The sequence below is a fragment of the Cyphomyrmex costatus genome, unplaced genomic scaffold (assembly GCF_001594065.2).
Source record: "Cyphomyrmex costatus isolate MS0001 unplaced genomic scaffold, Ccosl1.0 scaffold490, whole genome shotgun sequence".
In the NCBI taxonomy this organism is placed as follows: Eukaryota; Metazoa; Arthropoda; class Insecta; order Hymenoptera; family Formicidae; genus Cyphomyrmex; species Cyphomyrmex costatus.
This window is the reverse complement of record NW_017279183.1, coordinates 190,695-212,053: the sequence shown is the minus strand read 5'-3', so window position 1 is coordinate 212,053 and position 21,359 is coordinate 190,695. Positions and strand designations below refer to the sequence as shown.

General features: G+C 32.2%; 7 protein-coding genes across 9 annotated transcripts in view; 4 read left to right on the top strand and 3 right to left on the bottom strand.

The window, feature by feature from the left end:
* Marcal1 (SWI/SNF-related matrix-associated actin-dependent regulator of chromatin subfamily A-like protein 1) overlaps window positions 1-1,680 on the bottom strand; it is a 3,561-nt gene extending 1,881 nt beyond the window's left edge. Inside the window, exons 1-7 of the mRNA XM_018545246.1 lie at window positions 1,596-1,680; window positions 1,420-1,452; window positions 1,013-1,336; window positions 829-944; window positions 651-760; window positions 263-397; window positions 25-202 (exon numbers count right to left, since the gene is read on the bottom strand). Coding sequence (XP_018400748.1) covers window positions 25-202; window positions 263-397; window positions 651-760; window positions 829-944; window positions 1,013-1,336; window positions 1,420-1,452; window positions 1,596-1,602 — 903 coding nt within the window. The 5' untranslated portion in view covers window positions 1,603-1,680. The remainder of the gene's footprint in view (window positions 1-24; window positions 203-262; window positions 398-650; window positions 761-828; window positions 945-1,012; window positions 1,337-1,419; window positions 1,453-1,595) is intronic.
* A 460-nt stretch (window positions 1,681-2,140) lies between these two features.
* LOC108778151 (serine/threonine-protein phosphatase 2A activator) lies at window positions 2,141-4,783 on the top strand. Its single transcript, XM_018545253.1, has 9 exons — window positions 2,141-2,232; window positions 2,363-2,571; window positions 2,653-2,738; window positions 3,146-3,349; window positions 3,470-3,687; window positions 3,769-3,893; window positions 4,011-4,111; window positions 4,373-4,480; window positions 4,543-4,783. The coding sequence occupies exons 2-9, from the start codon at window positions 2,529-2,531 to the stop codon at window positions 4,699-4,701; spliced, it is 1,044 nt and encodes a 347-aa protein (XP_018400755.1). The 5' UTR covers window positions 2,141-2,232; window positions 2,363-2,528; the 3' UTR covers window positions 4,702-4,783.
* Window positions 4,784-5,273: 490 nt separating this feature from the next.
* Window positions 5,274-7,197, top strand: O-fut1 (O-fucosyltransferase 1). The gene is made up of 7 exons (XM_018545270.1): window positions 5,274-5,290; window positions 5,564-5,718; window positions 5,794-5,909; window positions 5,972-6,095; window positions 6,186-6,559; window positions 6,655-6,891; window positions 6,952-7,197. Exons 2-7 carry the CDS (start codon window positions 5,610-5,612, stop codon window positions 7,135-7,137), a joined length of 1,146 nt encoding a protein of 381 aa, XP_018400772.1. The 5' UTR covers window positions 5,274-5,290; window positions 5,564-5,609; the 3' UTR covers window positions 7,138-7,197.
* A 34-nt stretch (window positions 7,198-7,231) lies between these two features.
* LOC108778164 (carnitine O-acetyltransferase) lies at window positions 7,232-10,952 on the bottom strand. Of its 3 annotated transcripts, none has more exons than XM_018545267.1 (13): window positions 10,875-10,952; window positions 10,349-10,427; window positions 10,149-10,279; window positions 9,951-10,086; window positions 9,709-9,881; window positions 9,490-9,643; window positions 9,263-9,428; window positions 8,940-9,127; window positions 8,745-8,845; window positions 8,551-8,676; window positions 8,154-8,478; window positions 7,782-7,919; window positions 7,232-7,669 (listed from the first exon to the last, which is right to left on the bottom strand). In XM_018545267.1, exons 1-13 carry the CDS (start codon window positions 10,880-10,882, stop codon window positions 7,472-7,474), a joined length of 1,923 nt encoding a protein of 640 aa, XP_018400769.1. In that variant the 5' UTR covers window positions 10,883-10,952; the 3' UTR covers window positions 7,232-7,471. The 3 variants fall into 3 exon arrangements, with proteins under 3 accessions (XP_018400769.1, XP_018400770.1, XP_018400771.1); XM_018545268.1 differs by having other exon boundaries at window positions 10,349-10,424; window positions 10,875-10,950; XM_018545269.1 differs by lacking the exon at window positions 10,875-10,952 and adding an exon at window positions 10,527-10,597 and having other exon boundaries at window positions 10,349-10,424.
* A 1,127-nt stretch (window positions 10,953-12,079) lies between these two features.
* On the top strand, window positions 12,080-14,834 carry spn-F (C2H2-type zinc binding domain-containing protein spindle-F). Its single transcript, XM_018545271.1, has 5 exons — window positions 12,080-12,557; window positions 13,318-13,579; window positions 13,652-13,743; window positions 13,808-14,000; window positions 14,377-14,834. Exons 1-5 carry the CDS (start codon window positions 12,342-12,344, stop codon window positions 14,673-14,675), a joined length of 1,062 nt encoding a protein of 353 aa, XP_018400773.1. The 5' UTR covers window positions 12,080-12,341; the 3' UTR covers window positions 14,676-14,834.
* Window positions 14,835-15,014: 180 nt separating this feature from the next.
* mRpL32 (mitochondrial ribosomal protein L32) lies at window positions 15,015-16,300 on the bottom strand. The gene is made up of 4 exons (XM_018545257.1): window positions 16,213-16,300; window positions 15,745-15,993; window positions 15,280-15,422; window positions 15,015-15,194 (listed from the first exon to the last, which is right to left on the bottom strand). Exons 1-4 carry the CDS (start codon window positions 16,286-16,288, stop codon window positions 15,075-15,077), a joined length of 588 nt encoding a protein of 195 aa, XP_018400759.1. The 5' UTR covers window positions 16,289-16,300; the 3' UTR covers window positions 15,015-15,074.
* A 1,292-nt stretch (window positions 16,301-17,592) lies between these two features.
* qless (decaprenyl diphosphate synthase subunit 1 qless) overlaps window positions 17,593-21,359 on the top strand; it is a 44,031-nt gene continuing 40,264 nt past the window's right edge. The window contains exon 1 of the mRNA XM_018545255.1: window positions 17,593-17,754. Within this exon, the coding sequence (XP_018400757.1) occupies window positions 17,593-17,754 (162 nt within the window). The remainder of the gene's footprint in view (window positions 17,755-21,359) is intronic.

Below are 21,359 nucleotides of genomic sequence, written 5' to 3'. Positions count from 1 at the left end.
AATATAAGTATAATATGTATATACCAGAATAATAAATCCAAAAATATGTTTGTCGAAAGTATTTACGGCTCGCACTAACAATTCATATGACGTTATGGTGATTTTGTCATCTCCAATATGATCTTTTGTGTTCGCAAAATGATGAATGAAATGTGTAGGTACGGATGGTAAAAATTCATAGATTGCTTGAGACCACTGATACCTATATGAAATATTTTCAATATTAATACTCTTTCCTTACATCAATCACAACAAAACTTACTTGACTGATGAAGGAGCAACAATAAGAAGTGGCCAACTTTCCTTATAATAATGTGCAATACCTAACGCTTGTATAGTTTTTCCTAAACCCATATCATCTGCAATCATGCAACGACCATTCTTCGATATACCATAGCTAGAATAAATAAAATAAAATATATTAATTAAAATATATATATATAATATTGACGATTGTTCGGCGTCCAATTAGGGGGGAATTACATATATTAGTATATAAATTCATGCGAAATTATATATTAGGAATTAAAGAACTAAGCTAGACTGTTATAGGCTTCGTATTCGTATTAGTTATGTTCTTACATTAATGGTCTTTAGTATTGAATATTATATATAATATATACAACAATTGTATGTAAAAACAGATTTACCAAACGCCCTCTCGTTGAAACGGCATTAAAGTTTCTATTAATGTTTTGTCAATTCTTGATAAATCTTGTTCTGGTAATTGATTCTCTGACTTTAAGTTTCTTCTGAATATCTAAAATAAGAATACATGTGATTATATTTATAGCTTCATAATGTATTCTTACTTTGTAATTCAATTACCCGAAGGACAGCTTCTGGTATCTTTGTTATAGATAAATTACAATGCTTAGATGATAATGTCTGTAATAAACTGTTATAATCTTTGATGTGGAAATTCCATATTTTAGATTTAAGATCTGTAAAATTAAATACTGATAAATGTTAAAAATATTTGTACACGTTAAATCAAGCAACTTATAGTTACCATATATTCTACTTGGAACTGTTTTAAATGTCGCAATAATATCAGGTACAAATGTTGATATTTCTAAGGCAAATCTATCATCACTAATCATATAACATTTTCCTGTTACAGACAACATTTGATTAAAAAACTTTCTGGGTTCTATAGGATTAAAACGATTGTTTGTTTTGTTCCTTTGTGCAATATTTTCATTGTCATTTAATTTTGGCTGTTGACAAATTTGATTACTTGTGGGTGTACTTTGTATTTTAAATTGAGACTGCTGCCTCCTTTCCAATGCTAATAAACGCTTTTTTTCAATTTGTTCAGGAGTACACATTTTATCTATAAAAGAAATAATTTTTTAATTATTCATTTTAAAACATTGTTTTCTGAAGATAAAATGCTGTTTTTATAAAAAACTTTACCTATTTTATTTCCTTTGGCGTACTTCTCAATAACTATAACAAATATATATCTATTATTATATTACTATTTTAAAATATAATAGCATCCCAATTCATTTAATCCTACAAAGAATAATGTAATAAATACTACAACAATATTACGTCATTTATTACAAATATATTATATTTATGCTTACCGTTCATGCAAAGACATAAAACATATTACTTTTATTTTAATATTCCTTATTAAATTAACAAAAAGCAAACGATAAATTTACTGAAAAAATCAACTTCTAATCATGCTTCTAATGTTTCATTTGTAAACAAATATCAGTTCTCTTATATGCTAGGCTATGTTCAGATTCCCACCCGAGTGCCACCCAAGTATCCCTTCTATTCTTTGTTTACCAAATATTAAACAAGGATGACATGACACTCGGGTACACTCGGGGAGCACTCGGGTGGGAATCTGGCCCCTAGTAACATGTGTGCAGCCCGATTATTTTCCCTAGTCACATTTAAGTGAAAGAGAGCGGAAATTCAAACGCACAAATTGAAAAATTTATAAATAAAATTAGATATTTTCCCGTTAAAAATAATATTTTTTATTTCAATTTCAATTAATATATTATTGAACGTATTAACTAGTTTTATTAAAAAGAACTTCATAAGATTTCATCGTTTCCAGGTATTCGAGTTTAATGGAAACTTCCTTTACGGATGCGCATTGAGAAGTCACGAAGAAAATTGACAACTGAAAATTTCATTGCAAGGTCATGGATATCATTAATTATTGCTTCTGTCTGTAGTTTGTTCACTTACGTCATATATGAGGTAATTAACGTAAATGGTAATTTACGCGTTATTTTCATCTGAAGTATTTTTATTGCGGTTATGAATTATTTCTCATTCTATTATTAGGTTAGGTTTCATCTTTTGTAATTGTTCAACTCCTATCCTATAGCTTATTATTTGCTGTATATGGTACAAAGTTTTGACAGTGGATAAAAGTGTCATTTAATTACTCCTAATCATTGCACCTAAGTGAAATGCTGTCACTGTTAAAAAATACCATTGCATTGCCTTAACGGAACTCGTTAATATCGCAGCTGCAGCCTCAAGCATTCATTATGTCAACACCAAAATTTTCTTTGAAGGAAAATGTGGTATCATGTATGTAATATATATGTATGCAATATATATTAGGTAAAACTGATTGACTTTGATGAGATGTATGTTAATATATTATTTCAGCCAAACAGCATGAATTTATCGTGCCAAAAAAATGTGTCAAGACACCAGATGATTTAGTATTTTGGCAAAGATCAGAAGCTTACTATGTAAGAATTTTTACAATTGTTTACTTTTCATTGGAACTTTTTTTAAATTAATATATGATTATATGACAATGTATTATATATGTATCACAGTAAAAATATAAAATTTAGTACACATTTATTAGTCGATGTTTGCATTTATGTAAAGAAGACAAAAGTATTAACTATATGTATATATATATTTATGTAAAGAAGACTAAAGTATCAACTATATATATAGAAATACCTAGTATTTCTAATAAATTTTTATTTATGCTAAATAATGCATACATTTACACATTATAATATATTACAAATTTTTTGTCACAATAAAAATGTATACTTTAACAAAAGTATATATTTACTAAATTTTATGCTATTATTAAAAAATAATGTTATTTAAGTGTATTTATATAAAATATTACTTATAGGAATATTTAGGATTTATTTTGACGTTAAACAGTGCTGTTCAAGGGAACGCTTTAGATGCACAATGTCCACAGTCACCTGTAATAAACAATGTTGTACAGATGTTGAATAGACTTGATAAATGGATAACAGAAATTCCACCTACCGAACAACCACAGCGATTTGGCAACAAATCATTTCGCACATGGCATGAGAGACTTCAGCAGGTGTGTTGAGCATTGTATTTAAGAATATAAATTATTCATATAAATTATTGAAACATTTCAAGATGTCATATATATATTTTTATTTAGTTATATATATTATTTCTATATTTATAATTACAGAATGCTGCAGAAGAATTAAAGCAAGTTTTACCAGAAGATTTATATCGTGCAATCCCAGAGGTAGTGCAGTATTTATATGAAAGTTTTGGGAATCCAACTCGCATTGACTATGGAACAGGCCACGAAATGGCTTTCCTCATGTTCCTCTGCTGCATGTTCAAGATAGGTGCATTTGAAGATAATGATAAGGTTGCTGTTGTAATAAAAGTGTTTAATAGGTACATTGACTCAATATATTGCATGACTTCTTATTATCTCCAAATTATTTAGTTATTTTAATCGCGTTTTTTTCATCTTAGGTATCTCGAATTAGTGCGTAGGCTTCAACTGATATACCGAATGGAGCCAGCAGGTAGTCACGGTGTTTGGAGCTTGGATGATTATCAATTTGTGCCCTTTATATGGGGAAGTGCTCAGCTCATTGGTATTAACTTTTGTATATATTTTTTTATGTATTCTTTATCAGTATTATAATACAGTGATTTAGAAGCTTTTCTCTGCTTATAAAATTTATGATATTTTATGTTATTTAATATTTTAGGACATCCTCGGATAGAACCACGTCATTTTGTAGACCAAGGTATCGTAGAAGCTTACAGCAAAAAATATATGTTTCTTGGCTGTATCGAATTTATCTCAAAGGTACAAAATGATGTTCGTGCATAAGGATTTAAGCCTAAGGTACAATGTGAGGCAATAGCGATAGCAATAACAAAGTTTTAACTTATCAGAAATTATATACACCAGAATACATAGTTTTTGATAGATTGAAGTTGTATTATTCCTATCGCTATCGCTATTCCTCGCAATGTGTCTTGGGCTTTATTATGTTTTTTAGTGTGATTTAATTTATTTAAAATTAAGGAACATGCATACATTTTGATAACGATTATGTTTTATTAGGTGAAAATAGGACCTTTTGCCGAACATTCGAATCAGTTGTGGAATGTTAGTGCAGTGTCCTCATGGTCGAAAGTGAACAGTGGTCTTATCAAAATGTATCAAGCAGAGGTAATTATAATCGATATATGTCAGGAAAAAGAATTCTTGGTTCTATCGTATTTATTTTCTAGGTGTTGGCAAAATTTCCTGTTATCCAACATGTTTTCTTTGGTTCTCTGCTACCATTAACACCAATGGTCCCGAAATGCTCTACACCAACCATCACTCCAAATTACAAGGGAGCTCCTGTTGATGACAATGAGCCACCGCCACCAGCGGTGCCTCAATAAAAATTACATTCATAATAAATATTGTTACTCTAAACTACTTTATCACACTTCCAAGTATTATAAAATGTTATTATTGTCCTTTGCTCCCTTTATTTTATACTATTTTCATCAATTTCAGATGCATTTCTCTTTAAGTTGTTAGATATTATTTCATATTATATATATGTATTTATTGCAAAAAAACAATATTTTTATATTTTATTGAGAGAGATGTAATAAGATAAACAATAGTGCGAATTTGTTTAGATAACATAATGTATGCAAAATTTTACATTATTTATGATTCTGTAATTGTTGATTTTCTCAATAAAAATAATAGATTTACTTACATCTCATAAATTTAAAGTCCCATGAAAATAGCTATATTTAAATTTTATTAGAAATATTGATTTTATTTTTATAATGTCAAGCAATTTTGTCTCAATTTGTAAATCACGCTAATATTCTTAGCTTGTAAGAGATGCTTATTATTTTGATAACGTGTAAATTCTTGCATGCTTCTGATCGACGTTCGTCTCCATGGGAACCGGAAAAATAGTGTTGTCAACCCATTGTATACTTAACCTCAAATATCTTACTATACGAAAAGGTTTGTGTACAAATATATTGCAAGAATTTATGAAGTAGGTGTCATATAATTTTAAAAAGAGGTTCTTCTTTTTCTTCTTTTTTTCTAAAATGGATTTCCGACTCATTAAGATGGGTCACAGTATCATAAGTTGGAAACAAAAGGTCCAGTGTCCTGTTCCTGTCCAAGGAAAGGTTGGACTTGAATTGGTTGAAGACTCAAAATTTTACCAATCGATGAAAGTAACTTCCAAATTCATCCGAATTTACAAAAATATTAATGCTATTGTTACAGAGTGATAAATACTGGGGAAATTCGTGAAAGCTGTACATAATTTGCCATGATTAGGATATCAATTTTTATGTTATTACTGACAAACTCTTACACTATATTTTGCCAAGATATTGAGATTGACACAAATGGCTATATTGTTTACTGTCCTTGCATGGGTAAGATCTTGATTGTTATTATATCTGTAATATCATTGAATACGTTAATAATAATCTTTATTATTTTCATTTCAGGCCGCTTTGGTAACCAGGCAGATCATTTTCTAGGAGTACTCGGATTTACCCAGGCATTGAATCGTACTTTAGTATTACCGCCATGGGTTGAATATCGCACTGGAGAAATAAGATCTGTAAGCACAAGGTTTATGTGTAATATTCATGAATTTTATAACAATATTTAATATTATTCTAGATACAAGTACCTTTTGATACCTATTTCAATGTATCTAAAGTACAAAGTTGCCACAAAGCGATATTAATGGAAGATTTTATGAAGGATATTGCGCCAAAGATATGGCCACCTGAAAAAAGAACATGTAAGCTCCTAATTCTTCTGATTTTTTTGAAAAAGCAAGATATTCTGATATTAATTCTTTTGGAAGAAATTTGAATTTATTCTTTTTCAGCTTTCTGTTACGAGGCCCGTATGGGGAGCAATGGAACATCCTGCAATGCAAAACAAGGAAATCCATTTGGTCCCTTCTGGGACACATATAATATAGATTTCGTTAAATCAGAATTTTACAAGCCACTCCATTATCATGACGTATATTATACCCAGACAAAACAGCAATGGAATCAATATTATCCAGGCGAAACTTGGCCAGTACTGGCATTCACGGGTGCACCTGCCAGCTTCCCAGTTCAACCTGTGAACAAGCCTCTGCAGAAATGTCTCAACTGGACTAATGATATCTTGAATAAAGCGAAGGAGTTTGTAAAGAAAACATTACCGAGAGGCGCATTTGTTGGCATACATTTGCGGAATGGGATTGATTGGGTGTGGTGGCATTTATTATACATATTTTTACATAAAAAATATACTATTAACATCCTATAAGAAATGATTTCTTATTTATTATGTTCGTTTTTCAGGAACGTGCATGCAAACATATACCGTCTGCGCCAGATCTTTTCGCTGCTCCTCAGTGTCTCGGTTATCAAAACGAACGTGGCAAAGCAACCCTTTCAATGTGCTTACCGTCATTTGATGTAATAATAACTCAGCTGAAGCGTGTTATTCGCAACGGCAAAGATATCAAATCTGTGTTTGTAGCGTCTGACAATGATTACATGTTGGACAAACTCGGAGAAGCTTTGTCACGTATGGAGGTAAGTTTGTATATTACTATCGTGTCATCAATGAATGCTAATGTTATCATTCTTGTATAGGTATCAGTGTTTCGACAAGAACCACCGGTATCTTCGCATTTAGATTTGGCCATTCTCGGAAGATCTAACTACTTCATAGGAAATTGCATTTCTTCTTTCACCGCTTTTGTGGCCAGGGAAAGAGAGGTCAGGGGATATCCTACATACTTCTGGGGTTACCCTCCTAAAACCAGAATAGAACTGTGATACATTTTGTAACATGATGCTTGCCAAACGCGCAATTATAAGTTTTTGATAATTTTTATATTTATATATTATTGTATTAAATATTTTCATGAGATTAACATTATACATATGTTTATTATGACAAAATACAATTGTGGTATGTACAGAGCAAACTAAGTCATACTTTATAAAATGTTTTGGAGCTTCAGTATATATTTCGTAATAAAAAGTTTATCGAAGCAAATCCGTTTGAATGGAGTATCTCTCTCTTTTGCTATCCTATATGTATATGATATAAAAATATTAATCTTGGTACTTTTTTCCGTCGCACTAAAATTGCAGTGTTCTTGCAATTTTATTCACTTCCTATGTCTCGCATATCACACAGTGTCTGCTCTAAAACACAAGCGAAATCTCTCGTATTAGTCTCGTTGCACGATTTAAACGACGAACAGGCAAATAGAATATCCTTTGGGCGCGGATTATAGCAGCAACCATAACCATCGGGAACAACCGGTCCATAGCACATAAAAGACGCTGACTTATATGGCACCTTTAAATTACAGAAGTATATCGATTAGAAAATGTGCTTATATTTTTATTAAAATAATTTCACTTTACTGTTTCGCCAAAAAAAATTTCTTTAAAAGCCAACTTTGAATTACCTGACTTGACGTTAAATTGAAATATGTACTTCTCGTGTAACCAACATCTTTATACAATTCTGGCAGTTCCATTCCTTCGCTTTTTGCTATCATTTTTAAGCCAAATAAATGTCGGTCGACGCCTTGACCTGTCGCAGCCTATGCAAAAAGAAATGTTAATTCGAAAATTTACGCATTGAATTTTATAATATATGTATATGACTTTTTTACTTTACAACAAAAATTTTATTATTCAGATACTATATATACGTAATGTCCTGCTAATGTTATTCAGATTATATCCAAAGTAATTAAATTTTCTATAAAATATACATTATATGTATATTATAGAGATAATGATTAGAGACGCATTATAATTAAAGTATATCTTACTTGTGCGGCGTATTCTTTATGAGCATTAATAGCTCTGATCATCATTTCCTTCTTTTGTTGCTTACTTTTGCATTCCCCAGGAAGCATTATTTTCGCGAACTCGACTGACTCGGTGCTGGTCGACCTGATACACTCGGTTCTAGCATTAATAAATCTTCGTAATGCCGCGCTTTCGTAATGAGCTGGCGCCTTCCTTTGTAAATTATAGAAAGTCACTTGCATCGCGATCTGAATAAAACTGTCGGGACTCAGTTTAATCGTTTTGATAGCGTCTGCTCCGAATTTGTCAAATGTAAAACATTCCATGTCTATGTCGTCTGAGAGTCTAAAAAATCACAAGTATCGTATATTAAATAATACTGGCGTAATTATAATTATAAAGGGATAATCAACCTACTTATCTACTGTATCAGAAGCTATTTCGATTGAACAGTCTATAGCATCGTTAATTTCAAACTTCAAAAGTTCTGGTCTTGGGAAATCCGCAGATTTTCCATCCCTTGCGCTATTTTCTCTTGCCGCGCTAAAATAGACGGAAATTATTATTTGCGTTTTATTAAAATATCATTTTATGGTTCAATTATTATTTACATATATTTTAATACATAATCGTGAAGGACAGCAACTGGAACTCCCTCGCATGGACTGTGTTCATATTCCATGCCAATGAAACCATCAGCGGATATTATATACTGTAAACATGTCTCTTGTAGATCTCATTTAAAAAAATATGTCAAATATTTATCTAAAGTTATTTCTCTAATAAATGTTAATCAAATATTTCACCTGCACAGTTTTGTCATGCCATCTGTTTCCAGCGTTTACGGAGCTATTATAGCCTGTCATAGATTGAACTGCTCTAACTGAAGCATTATTCTTTTCCTTAAAAGCATCTTTAGGCATATCCTTATCCAGACATAATATAAACAAGGAACTTTCTATATCCTTGATTATATTCCTATTGTTACCCAATTCTGAAAATAACAATGATAACGATTAAAGATACATATTTAAAAATTATACAAAAAAATGTTATGTGGTTTAAAAAGACATAACACAAATTGTACAAAGATAAACAAAACGAAAGACAAGATAAAACTGAAATAAACCTAAAAGTAAGCTGCAATCCTTCGCCCAAGTATCCCTATTATTTCCAGTTAAAATTCCTACGGGCTTTCCTTGGGTACTCGAGCGATCTATGATGTCTTTTATAGCAGCTATGAGCTTGCCCTCATTTAAAATGCCGTTTTTATCGACAACACAAAGTTTAAAGAACTGTAATATAATTAAAATGTAATCCAGCTGTATTGTGTTTCATTATACTGATTGTACTTACATTATTATTGCACATGATTATTATATGTTTGGCCTCATCTGTATGCAACAATTTGTCGACTATTTCATTGGGCCGTCTGTGTGTGCCAAGTATCATGCCGTAAGGCTGCATATCAAGTGGATCATTGCGAGCCATTTCTTGTTTAATCTTTCCACTGTAATATTATTGCCGATGAATATTACAAGAAACAAAAATTGTTATAAACTGCATAAGACTTACCTCTTAACCATCTCATTGTAATCGCACACTGCAGCAACAAGACGAGCGGCATACATAGACATATCATCTGGTCGATGGAAGGTAACTGGAGGCCCGACAGTTCCAGGACTGGAATTCACGATCACTGGCAAACGGTATCCTAAATACGCAACTTCTAGCCACCATTCTTTCATCTAAAATAAGTAGATGTTGATTTGTATAATTCACCTAATATTAATTTTAAAAAATAAAGATACAAATACCCAGTTATCAGTGTTTTGATATCTCTCCAATAATTTGGCATGTAACCGAGGTCCTACGCCTGTGTGGCTTATAAATTCATTAACAATCCTCTCTGTATTTTTATATTCGTTGTCAGTCAATAATGGCTTTAAAGATCTGTAATTAATAAATTATAAATAACGATACTTGAAGAGATAAAAAGGCATCCAGACATGTACCTTAAATAACGTTCCGTAGTTTGCTTGAGATCAGGAACAGGTTGTTTTGGGATCGGCTGCTGATTTAAGTTTAATGTTGTTATAGGTGCTCCATGAAGAACAGATGGTGTCTTACGCAATCCATTATAGATCTGTTAATTCAAACGATTTTATTAAAGAGCTTTTCTTTCTTTACAAAATATATATATGTATGGACTTACTGTATACTTTGACACATTGGAGAGTACTTTGTACATAGCTGGTTTCTCTAAAGAACTCGAGCCTAATCCTACTGTACTGCTAAAGAACAAAGATTAACAGGTATTATTGACATTTCAAAGATAAACAAACATAATTGTGAAATGAACGTTATCGTGGGAAGAATCCAATGGCGCTCACTGTTAAGCTGTATGTCACACTCTGCTGATTGTCAAGCTTTTAAAATAGCAGTCATCTGTCACTCATACATGTGTATTAGATGCATAAGCTCATATATACACACATACATACATGCAGCCTGGCTAAATCAGTGCACGGCATACGCACGATAAATGATTTGCGTGATGACAGCAAATGACAACCCTGTATTACCAGAGTATATTGCTAAAAATTATCGCCAATTATATCATAGATGATGGACATTGAACCGGTCAATTGCAATACATGAGATATATTTGTGGTTCATGTCATATATGTACTATTTGAAGAGCATGTTTAGAATTATTTTAACAATTAATTAATACATACGCGTCCATATGGTGAAAGTTCTTCTTTATAAGTGAAAGGAGCAAGTGTCGTACAGATTATGGTCGGTGGTCAAAGCTCGACTCACAGCAGGTACATAAATGTACTTTTATACGTACGTCTCTCTTATCTTTACATGTATATGTATACATGTATAGGAGTATGTAGATTAATTACTATTTCCTCTAGTCACATTTGAAAAAAAGTCTAAAGTGCGGACAAGCTAAAGTATTAGTAATTTAAAAAGATCAAAACCGGTTTGTTATACTTATTTTATTTATTTGTTCAAATTGGCTACAGTTAGTGTGATTATACCATATATATCAAATAAAACCAAATAAAATGTGATTGTTATAATGATTAGATATATACAAATTTTTAATAAAATTTATTTTAAAATATGTATTTAAAATAAAATAACATTTTGATTTGGTAAGAAATTATTAAGGAAATAAATACATCATATAATCAACGAAGTGTTCTTAGAAAATTGCTACAATAAAACTACGCGGTCTTACATTCTATACAGAGTCGTCGAAATTCATTATAATCTATAATAATAATAATAATATATATAAAATATATTTAGGTTATAATAATAAATAAATAGTGTTTACATAATCGATTTTTACGAAATCGAGTCACTCGAATTTTTTTTAAATACGATGTTGCAACTGTAAGGAATCTCTAGGCCCCTATTCTTGAAAAATATCCATGGACATATAGGCATATCTGTCCATGGCCATTTACACAACAAATGTTCAGTAACCAATCAATCTATCGCTTTTCTAAGCGGGAAATTAATTAGCTACAATGGAATTAGTAAACTATAAAAAGTTGGTTAATCACTCGAACGTAAGGAGAATCTATAATTGATAAGTTTTTGATAAGGCTTATAATTTACTATTTCCATTGCTTTTTTTCTAATGTGGAAAGCAAAAAGGAGAAAAGATAAATGTGCAAGATATAATTCAGCTCGTTCAGTTGAAAAAAAAAGGGTCTTTTATGTTGGCAGCAGTGCAACAATCAGACCAGCTGTTACCGCTGTGACGTCAAGTTTTGAAAGCGAGATATCCTTCCTGGACCCCCCTTCCCGCCAGCGTTGCACCAGCAGGAAAACATTGGGAAATGGGGAATTACCGATGTCGCCTTATTCCGCCGTAATATAACGGCTCTTGCAAATGTTAGCGTGGAATAGCACAGAAAATACTCGTTGCTTTTCATCGAGAGAGGCCGAGGCCGGCGTCAGTGTACCTGGAGCATACTTATAGTTTTGTAGACAAAATGTAAGGGCTACCTAACCTCGTATTCACGGCGAGTGAACAAGTTTTCAGTGGGGCAGGTGATCAAATTTTACCAAGAAAGTTAGCAAAACGCAGAATACGTTAGAAGCGACACAGTTGCAGAGTGTTATACGCTTATCATACCAATTCAAACGACAAAGTCCTCCTTCAAGTGACTGGTCACACGATGAACGTTGAGAACTTGGAGAACGATACCTTCGGGTCGTACTGTGCGCTGTTAGTCGCTTTCAAGACCATGAAGGAACGTTGTCAACAACTGCAGACACGACTGACGACAGTGGAGGAAGAGAACATATGTCTTAGGCTCGAATGTGGCAGGGACTTAACTACAGCTGTTGTTAAAGTTGACAAAAGCGACAAGTCTGCGCTGCAAATTCTACAGGTTCGTCAAGTCAATGGCTATGTTCAGCAGAAAAGTTCTTGGTTTAGATCTAGTGAGGAATCAAAGGCAAGATCAGTTATACTGTAGAATTTTATAACAGTAGCTGTTTTCTCTGTTAGGAATGCAGCTAATATTTTTGCAACCGGAAGTTTTCTTCACTGAGTTAGTACTACTTACCTAAATTTATAAGTATTAAATGTTTGCTAAGAGCTGACTTGCTGAACGTAACTAATTAATTAGATGCAAACAATTAAAACTCTTACATCTTAAATCGTACTACAATATTCAAGGCACAATGCAGATTATAAAAGAGATCTATTCTCAAGAATTTTAATATCTTTGAAAGAGACATTTTCCAAATAGTCTTTTTTCTATTTTGCTATGAGATTTGTTTGTTCTTTTTTGTCTATTGAGCTACACAGTTGAGAATAATACAATAAACATAAGAAACATTAATATTGTTCAAGATGCAGTAAGTTTTTGGTACTTATTTCTTTTGGTAATCTGAAACAAAATATGAGATGTAAAAATGGAAGGATAAGGAATATTTTTCATTGTTTTACATTTGTAATATCTGTGATATTTAAACATACTTAGGATACAATCAATATAATATTACAAATGTTTTGAAACATTTTCTGATTAGTTAATTGATAAAATTCTTTTGTGTAATTAATTGTCAATTAAATGCTTCAAGGCATTTGTAGTGAAATTTTGATTACACCTTTAATGATGCAAGTAATGTATTTTTGGATTATAGGAAAAGATAGAAGAACTTACAAAACAAAAGTCTCAACTGTCTCATCATATTTTTATGGTGGCTGCGGAAAATCGTCAGTTATGGAACAGATTGACAAGATTGACTAAAACTAATAAATCATTAGGTAGCCAGTTAACAAAGATCTCGGATACGCTTAAGCAGCATCCTGTTACACAGCCGTCTGACATTATTTCGTACAAATTTCGTGATGTGTCTAATTTAGACAAACAGGATGCTAAGACGTATTTATTAACTACAGATGGTTGGTATCGACTTGAAATTAATATATATATACTGCACTCATTGTCAAAATAAACAATTTTCGTTGTTGCAGGTGAAAGAGAGCAAAGCTTGGAAGAGATATCTCTTCGACTAATAAATAGTATTATGCTAGAAAAGTCAGATCTTGAACAACAATGTGCAGAGGTAAAGAGGTCAAAATATTATAATCATTTAACATCTTTTATGTAATGTCCGTTGTTTCATGCAGATGATGGAGTTAAACAATAGTTCCGAATTAAATTTACAAAATGTTGGTTTCACATATCCAGAAGATTCTGACACAGATTCGTTAGAGCAACTGAAACAGCATGAAATTCGATTATCTCAAACTAAGGATGCTTTACTTGGGCAACAAACTAGGTTAAAAAGAACCTTACAAAATCTTAAAAAAATGAAGAACGGTAAATCTTAATCAAGTGTAGTCAATTTAATCGATTATCATTCTTTTTTCATAGCATTTGTTAAACTAGAAATCCTTTTGATCACAAATAATTTTGTGTCAAAATCCTCAAGAGAGAAAGGTATATATTTTTTCCTGATGTACTATCTTACTTTAACTTATACTAATTTATATACTTTAACATATACTTTTATAATTTTAATTAATATTATAGATTGAATAGTATAAGTTGGAGTGATAATATATATATAGGGAGAAAGTAAATATATTTTTCTCATAGGATTTTAATAGAATTGCTTGTGACTATATTCTCTCTAGTTGACACTATGAAAGATCTGTAGAAATTTGTTAATTTCAAAACAAATTTATATTTTCAGGAACGATATGTAATAATTGTCAAAAAAATGCAAATAAAAAGATGTGCCAAACAGGTACACAATTTGAGTCTAATGATAGTTTCAAAGGACATCGAGCTACTCAGACTAGTTTCATGTCTACCAGTCTTTCTATGGAAAAATGTCCTAATTTGAACGATAATATAGATGCTGATATCAATATATGCCCATTGTGTGGAATTGTTTACGGAAAGTCCATACCATTTGCAGAGTTTCACGAACATGTCTTAAGCCATTTTACCAAGGAAATGTCTACAGAGGATTTTGAGCTTGTACATTAATTTCAATATCAAAACTAGTGATGAATCATTCACACGAAATTTTCTTCAGATTTCAACATATATAAGGAAATATATGGTGATTGGGAATACAACGTATTGAAATAGATAAAAGAAGCTCGATGTACGATAATATAATTTATATACAAGACAATACTGTAAGTTGCAAAAGTATTTATTTTTATATCAATAAACACAATCACGAAATGAAAATGAAATATTTTCGTTGCAAAAAGGATATAAGAAAAATTGAATATTTACATGATAAAATATTCTAACATTTTTTTACTCTCCAAAAATCCAGAATATTAACCTATTTCTCAACGGATATATCCTTTACATTTGTAATCTAGTCTGTAAGCTTCTGACTATAAAATATTAAAATCAAATTTCAAGTGCACTTTACACAAGATTAGTAGGTTTAACATCTTTTTTGTTCGATGATTCCTGTGATGTTGGCTCCAGTAAATTGTGATGAAACCAGGAGGGCCTTTTCTTTGGCATCTCGACTATTCTTTGGTTCTGAAATTAAAGAAATACATTAAATTTACATTTAACAAGTAAACAAAACTAAATTCTATATTGATAACACATATTTTATCAATACCTTCCAAAATTTATCTGTTTTAGAATCCTTCTCTCCATCGTATAATACAATTACATTCTGTTCTACTGGATTTAAACCCAATTCCTTTTGAATAGCGTCTTGCATTTCTTTAGTCTCAAGTTTTACTTTTTCATAGCAATGTCCTACATAACAATAAATATAAACCATCGTAAGTTTTCCTTATTCTGCATATTTAATATGTAGAAAACTTGCTTTCTATATTTTTTTTATAATCTTTAACAGACCTTTCCAATTTGAGTTCTAGAGCCAAGATACAAAGTTATTGATACAAAAAATTCAATGTAAGATCTCAGAGACTTTAAAATGTTAATAAGCATCACTCAGATATATCAATATTTTACAGTCCTTGAAATCCACATTGAATTTTGTGTCGATGGCTTAGCGTTTTAGCTATGGAGCTTAAATTGGACAGATATAATCTATATCTTATTAGATAGTATTTACCGCACAAACGGCCAGCTTCATAATGATAACCGCAATTCACACATGATAATAGATTAGTTTTTGCAATAGGTGGCTTCCATACATATTTCATTATTCCAAATCTTCTCTTAAGTCTTTCAGCTATACTACGTCTTTTTGTTGGAACCGCCCATAAAAATCCATTGTCGAAAATTTCTTTTAGACTGCTGGAACGGTTTCCTGCTTTTGGTTCATTTAAGAAACCATTGCAATCTAGTGCGCATAGTGACCCTATAACAGAACATTAAAAAGTTATTTAAATTTCAATAAACATGTCGACAAAATTTATTTCATTTTGCGTTACTAATAATGTTAAAATTATCTGCGAATAAAGCTGATCTTCCTATAACTTTGAGGTTAAGGAATATAAGAACTAGCAAAAGATAACTCATATTAACTTTTAAAATTCAATTATTAAGAACACATTTTTATGTATTCATTTTCACTTACTTGGAGGAAAACCGCGACCAAAAATAATTTGAATTGCTTGTTCAAATTTTTGAATAGCTAAACTTAACTTATTCATTGTGCCACCAACTTTTGCTTACCAACTAAGAATCAATAATGACGAATTCCAAGTTGGAATTTCCAACATCTCCCGCAACAACATATCGGTCTTTATACATTTATCTTTAAAATAATAGTAGAAATCGACAATATCGACTGTCGATATAAATTTCTCAACTGTCGATAAATAATATAAAGTAATATATACGGCTCTCAAGAAGAATAAAATTCAATAATTTAGAAGGGCTTCTTTCTCTACGAGCCAAAAACAATGTTGTTTAATTTCAAGTATAATAGATAACATAAATCATATAATATAAATAATATAATATAAACAAAATTATAAAAATTAAAAGTAATAAAATTATAAGGCTCTACGTGTATAAAACAAAGTATATAGAATAAGGGCAAAGAGCCAGTAGCAACAATTAATTTAAATTTAAATAATAATAACAAATATGTAAATAAAGTAACAAAGAAATTTTATAAATAAATAATACATATATGTTTCGACTCCGTGTCGATGACGGAGTCGAAACGTATGTATTATTTATTTATTATATTAAACTTTTTTGTTACTTTATTTGCATGATTGTTATTATTATTTATATTTATATTTATATTAGATTAATTTAAAGGATTTTAACGAATTTATTGGCTCATTGCCCTTATCTCTTTAAATTAGTTTTTAAAAACTTATTATTGAGCCTTATTACAAACAATTTTTATTATTATTTAAATTTAAATTAATTGTTTTTGCTGGCTCTTCGCCCTTATATTCTAAATAAAAATTAAAGTTTAAATCTTATAAATAATAAATTAATAAACGATTCGACACTTGTCTGCGTTCAACAGAAAATACAGCTTTGCAACTGTTATAAAATTTGCAATACGTTTAGTTTATACATTTAGATTCAGTGAGGTAAATGTATACAGCAGCCAGAGTATACATCATTTAAACTGCAGTATAAGTGCGTGTATGTGTGTGTAGAAAATCTACGTGATAAACGTAGAAAGCGTTTAAAGCGCGGCTGTGACAAACATCATTTGATAATGTGTTTCCCAGTTTGCCAGGCATGCGCATGCGGCTTGCAGTGGTTCACAAAAGGCACATAGCGGATCATCTAAAGTCTCGCAGAGAGGCGCTCTCATTCGTGGCTAGCGATCGCAATGGGACGGGACGCGAGACGGGGAGAAGGTCGGCCGCCGTCGGCCGTAGGAGGGGACGCGATTTTTCGAAGTGTTGGTGGGATCGAGTGATAGACGTCGTAAGAGGTACGGGCTCCTCGGGCAGTAGTGAGTCCCCTCACTATAGTCCTCGCGATGGCTTGTATAGGATCGAGTAGGCTTTGTGCTCATGTGGAGAGACTGTGCCAGTTCGGACATTTCGCCCAATTACGGAGGAAAGTTTCGACTACGACATGTGTGAAATCGCGGCCGGTGCTCTCCGCGCGGACGAACGGCACGCTCCTCCAGCACTGTCAGGTATGTCGGCGAGGCCCCCCGTCTTCAATCCCGCCGCGAATGTGCATCCCGTTCGAATTGCCCCGCCTGGAGCGCGTCGTTCTGACGCGCCGGACGATCCGTCGGACACGACGTCCGCGTGAAAACGCGTCGTCCCATTCAATTTTCCCTGATTTTCGCGTTTCGTTTCGACAGTCCCGCCGACCTAACCTACACCCGGCGGTGACACCTAACCCACGTTTTATCGCGTATCTCCGACGAAAAGCGACAGCCGATCGACCCTGTGGACCGTTTCGAAATTTTTTGAGGCACATTCAGTCAAGATTCGAGAAGAGAAGAGCGTTTAATGACTCTACGAGACCTTAGCGGAAAAATTACATAATATGTAGGGCAGATGCGCTAGTTGCACGAAATCCGATTCCCCGCAAGTCTTTTTGGAGGAGATCGCGAGCAGAACTTGTCATCGCGGAATAAAACACCGGAATTTTATCCTTCATGTATAAAATTCGCCAGTATGTGCAACGTTGCAAAGATACTTGAAGCGCCACAATTTTTCTTCGATATACATCTGTCAGCTGGTCCTAGCAGACGCCGTATGTATCGTCTGCTAGGGACGTACTGAGATGTCAAATGAAAGACGATTTCTTGGCAAGCGTATAGGAATTAAATTGAACGCGAGAATCGTATGTAATCAATACATACAACAATTTACGCGCATTGTTTTCCCATTGATCTCGTAATGAGAGTTTCGGATGGAAGGCATAAGAAATTTCTACTATTTTAGACACTGCATTGACTACGTGAGCGAGAGGCGCGTCGTCGGCCGCGCGCATGCGCGCAATACATGCGCAATTCGAACGCGCCAAAGCCCACAGATTGTTTTTCTTGAAACAAGACTAAAATTACAAAAGTGACCAAATTCACTGAAAGATTTATAATTTATTGATTAATAAGGCAAATTAATAATATTGAGAGAAGGCTCGACAATAATATATAAAAGTTAAAATATAGTGTAACGGGCAACGAGCCAAAATAGAAACAATGAAATTCGAGAGAAACAAAGACAATATGATAAATGAACAATAAACAAGTAAACAAACGTTTCGACACCGATCGGGTCATTCTCAATGTTAACAAAATTTAGATTTTAATAACGGAATTTTTTTTTACAAAAGTTTCTTATATAGTTATATGTTATATTATCAATTCGGATGCTTGAATAATAGAAGTCAATCAAAATCGTTAGGCAAAAATTAAGATTGTCCATTATGTAAAATGTATTTGTCAGTCAAATAAGGTAAATGTTAATGGACAATTAGTGAATATGACTTAATTCGTTGACAAGGTGTACAAAATTTTAAATATTAAGCTTTTGATATGTACCACTCAAAATGAATTTGTTGTTTATAAAAATTTAATAATGAATTTGTTTAGAATCGTATATGTCGTTAAAAGCTTAATATTTGAAGTGTTTTCTTACTTTGTCCAACAATTGATTTGTACCTGCTAACTGGTATATTTAAATACCTTACCTAGTAAATTTCTTTACTTTTGTAATTTTCACTTTGTTTCAAAATACATAATCGATCTCGATCGATCTCTTGTATATTTTGAAAAATGCAGTGAGAATTAAAAAAGTAAAATATTATAAAATTACAAAAAATCATAAACAATTATAAAATTATAAAATTTTTTATGAACAGAGAAATGATAAAGGATTAGGAGAACTAAACAAATTGACTAAGAAAGTGTACACCTCGTTTAGTATCAGGTGTAGAGGTATTATTATTTATTTCATCGTTTTTCGAGAGTGTTTTAAAGGTAGAAGTTTTTAACTTTTACTTTTGGATTCTCTTTTACAAGAAGGGAAAGAGTTTATACAAGTTTTTTTTTCGAGTTTTTACTATGCCCATATATACTCATTAGTTGAAAGATTGCAACACTTTTTTTATGAGTATCAGAATCTTGCTCGTACAGCGATTAAACGTAAATGGTTAGATCCACAAGTAAAAACTAATTGCTCGGTTAGCAGACTGCATTCTGAAAGTGATCGAAAAAAAAAATGTGCAAACCTTTTAGCTGTAAGTGTGCATATGTATTATATGATATCTACTTTAAATTAATAAAAAAAATTAATGAATGTATCTATGAACGATTTGAAGTATACTATACGTATACAAATCAACAATTTTAAATTTGATAGAATAAAAAACCGTAACTTTTACAGAATTTATTTTTTATTACATATATAGAACAATCTAAAATCTAAACCAGGCCTGTTCAATTTGAGCTCTGGAGTTAAATCGCAAAACCATCGACGCAAAAAATTCAATCTAAAATTTCAGGAACTGTAAGTGTTGATAAGCGCACTACTCAGAAGGCGTATCAATATTTTGCAGTTCCTAAAATCTTATCCGCATTGAATTTTTTTGCGTCGATTGCTTTATGTTTTGACTCCGGAGCTAAAATTGGACAAGCTTGATCAAAACGATGCCTCAGATTTTTTTATTTAAAATAGGATTGAAAATTTTTATAGATTAATATAGTATATATATATATATATATATATATATATTATATTATGTTATATATATACATATATTGATCATTTTTTTAAACAGAATTTTTATGAAAACTAGTGATTTGTATAATAAATAATGATGTTACTCCACATTATTCTATATTTACTTTTATATTTTGAAAATTAAATATATTTTTGTGAATTAAAATTAATTTTATTGCATTATTTCTCATTAAAAATTTTGTCGATTTTAATTTATATCGAATTTATTTTACACGTCGTATGTTCTTGAATCGCTACATCTCAGGTGTCATATATAGGACACAAAAGTGTCTCTCTCTGAAAGTCCTCTGAAAATTAAATAAAAATACCCACCCTTTAATATCTCTTCCAGTTGCGAATCGCTCGGTATATTCTCGAGAAATCACAGTTGCGATTTTCGAGCCGTGAGCGTACGTGCGAAATCGCGACTTTCTCGGATCGAAAGCGCCGTGGAAGAAGCGGGGCTTCGAAATTTCGCCGTCGATGATCGGCCGCAAAGTCGTCAATCTTGGGGCGGCTGATCGTATTATGCAAGACTTAGATCACTGCGTTCGAGCTGTCCGTGGCGACGCGACGCGACGTTTCGCCGTGCTTCTTTTTTTGTGAGGATCTGACGACGACAGTCAATATTATTGAATCGGCGAACGCGACGACCGGTCGCGTCACGAATTTCGAGCCGTACTAAGCCGCGTAAGTAGGCTAACAGGCTGCGCGAGAGATACTTCTTGGAGCACGCCGGCATTCGCGCTCTTGACTTTCTCGGCTTGACCAGCTATAGCATGCGTCTCCACACCTGTTTTTACCGCGGGATACCATGACTTTTACTCCTCTGTAGAAGCGACACTTTCCGATCGAGAGTGAAAACCGCAGAAATCGAAACCTCATACATATATGCGTACTTTTGAAAATGCGTCTGACGTAAACGTGTGAGAGTGCTCGATTTACTTCTGATTCACTCGATAGATCAGTTTCTTCATATTAAAAAAAATTTAGAATGCAAAACAATAAAATATATATGTTTAATATATAGATTATTCAGAAATTCTTGAATCAATATGACATG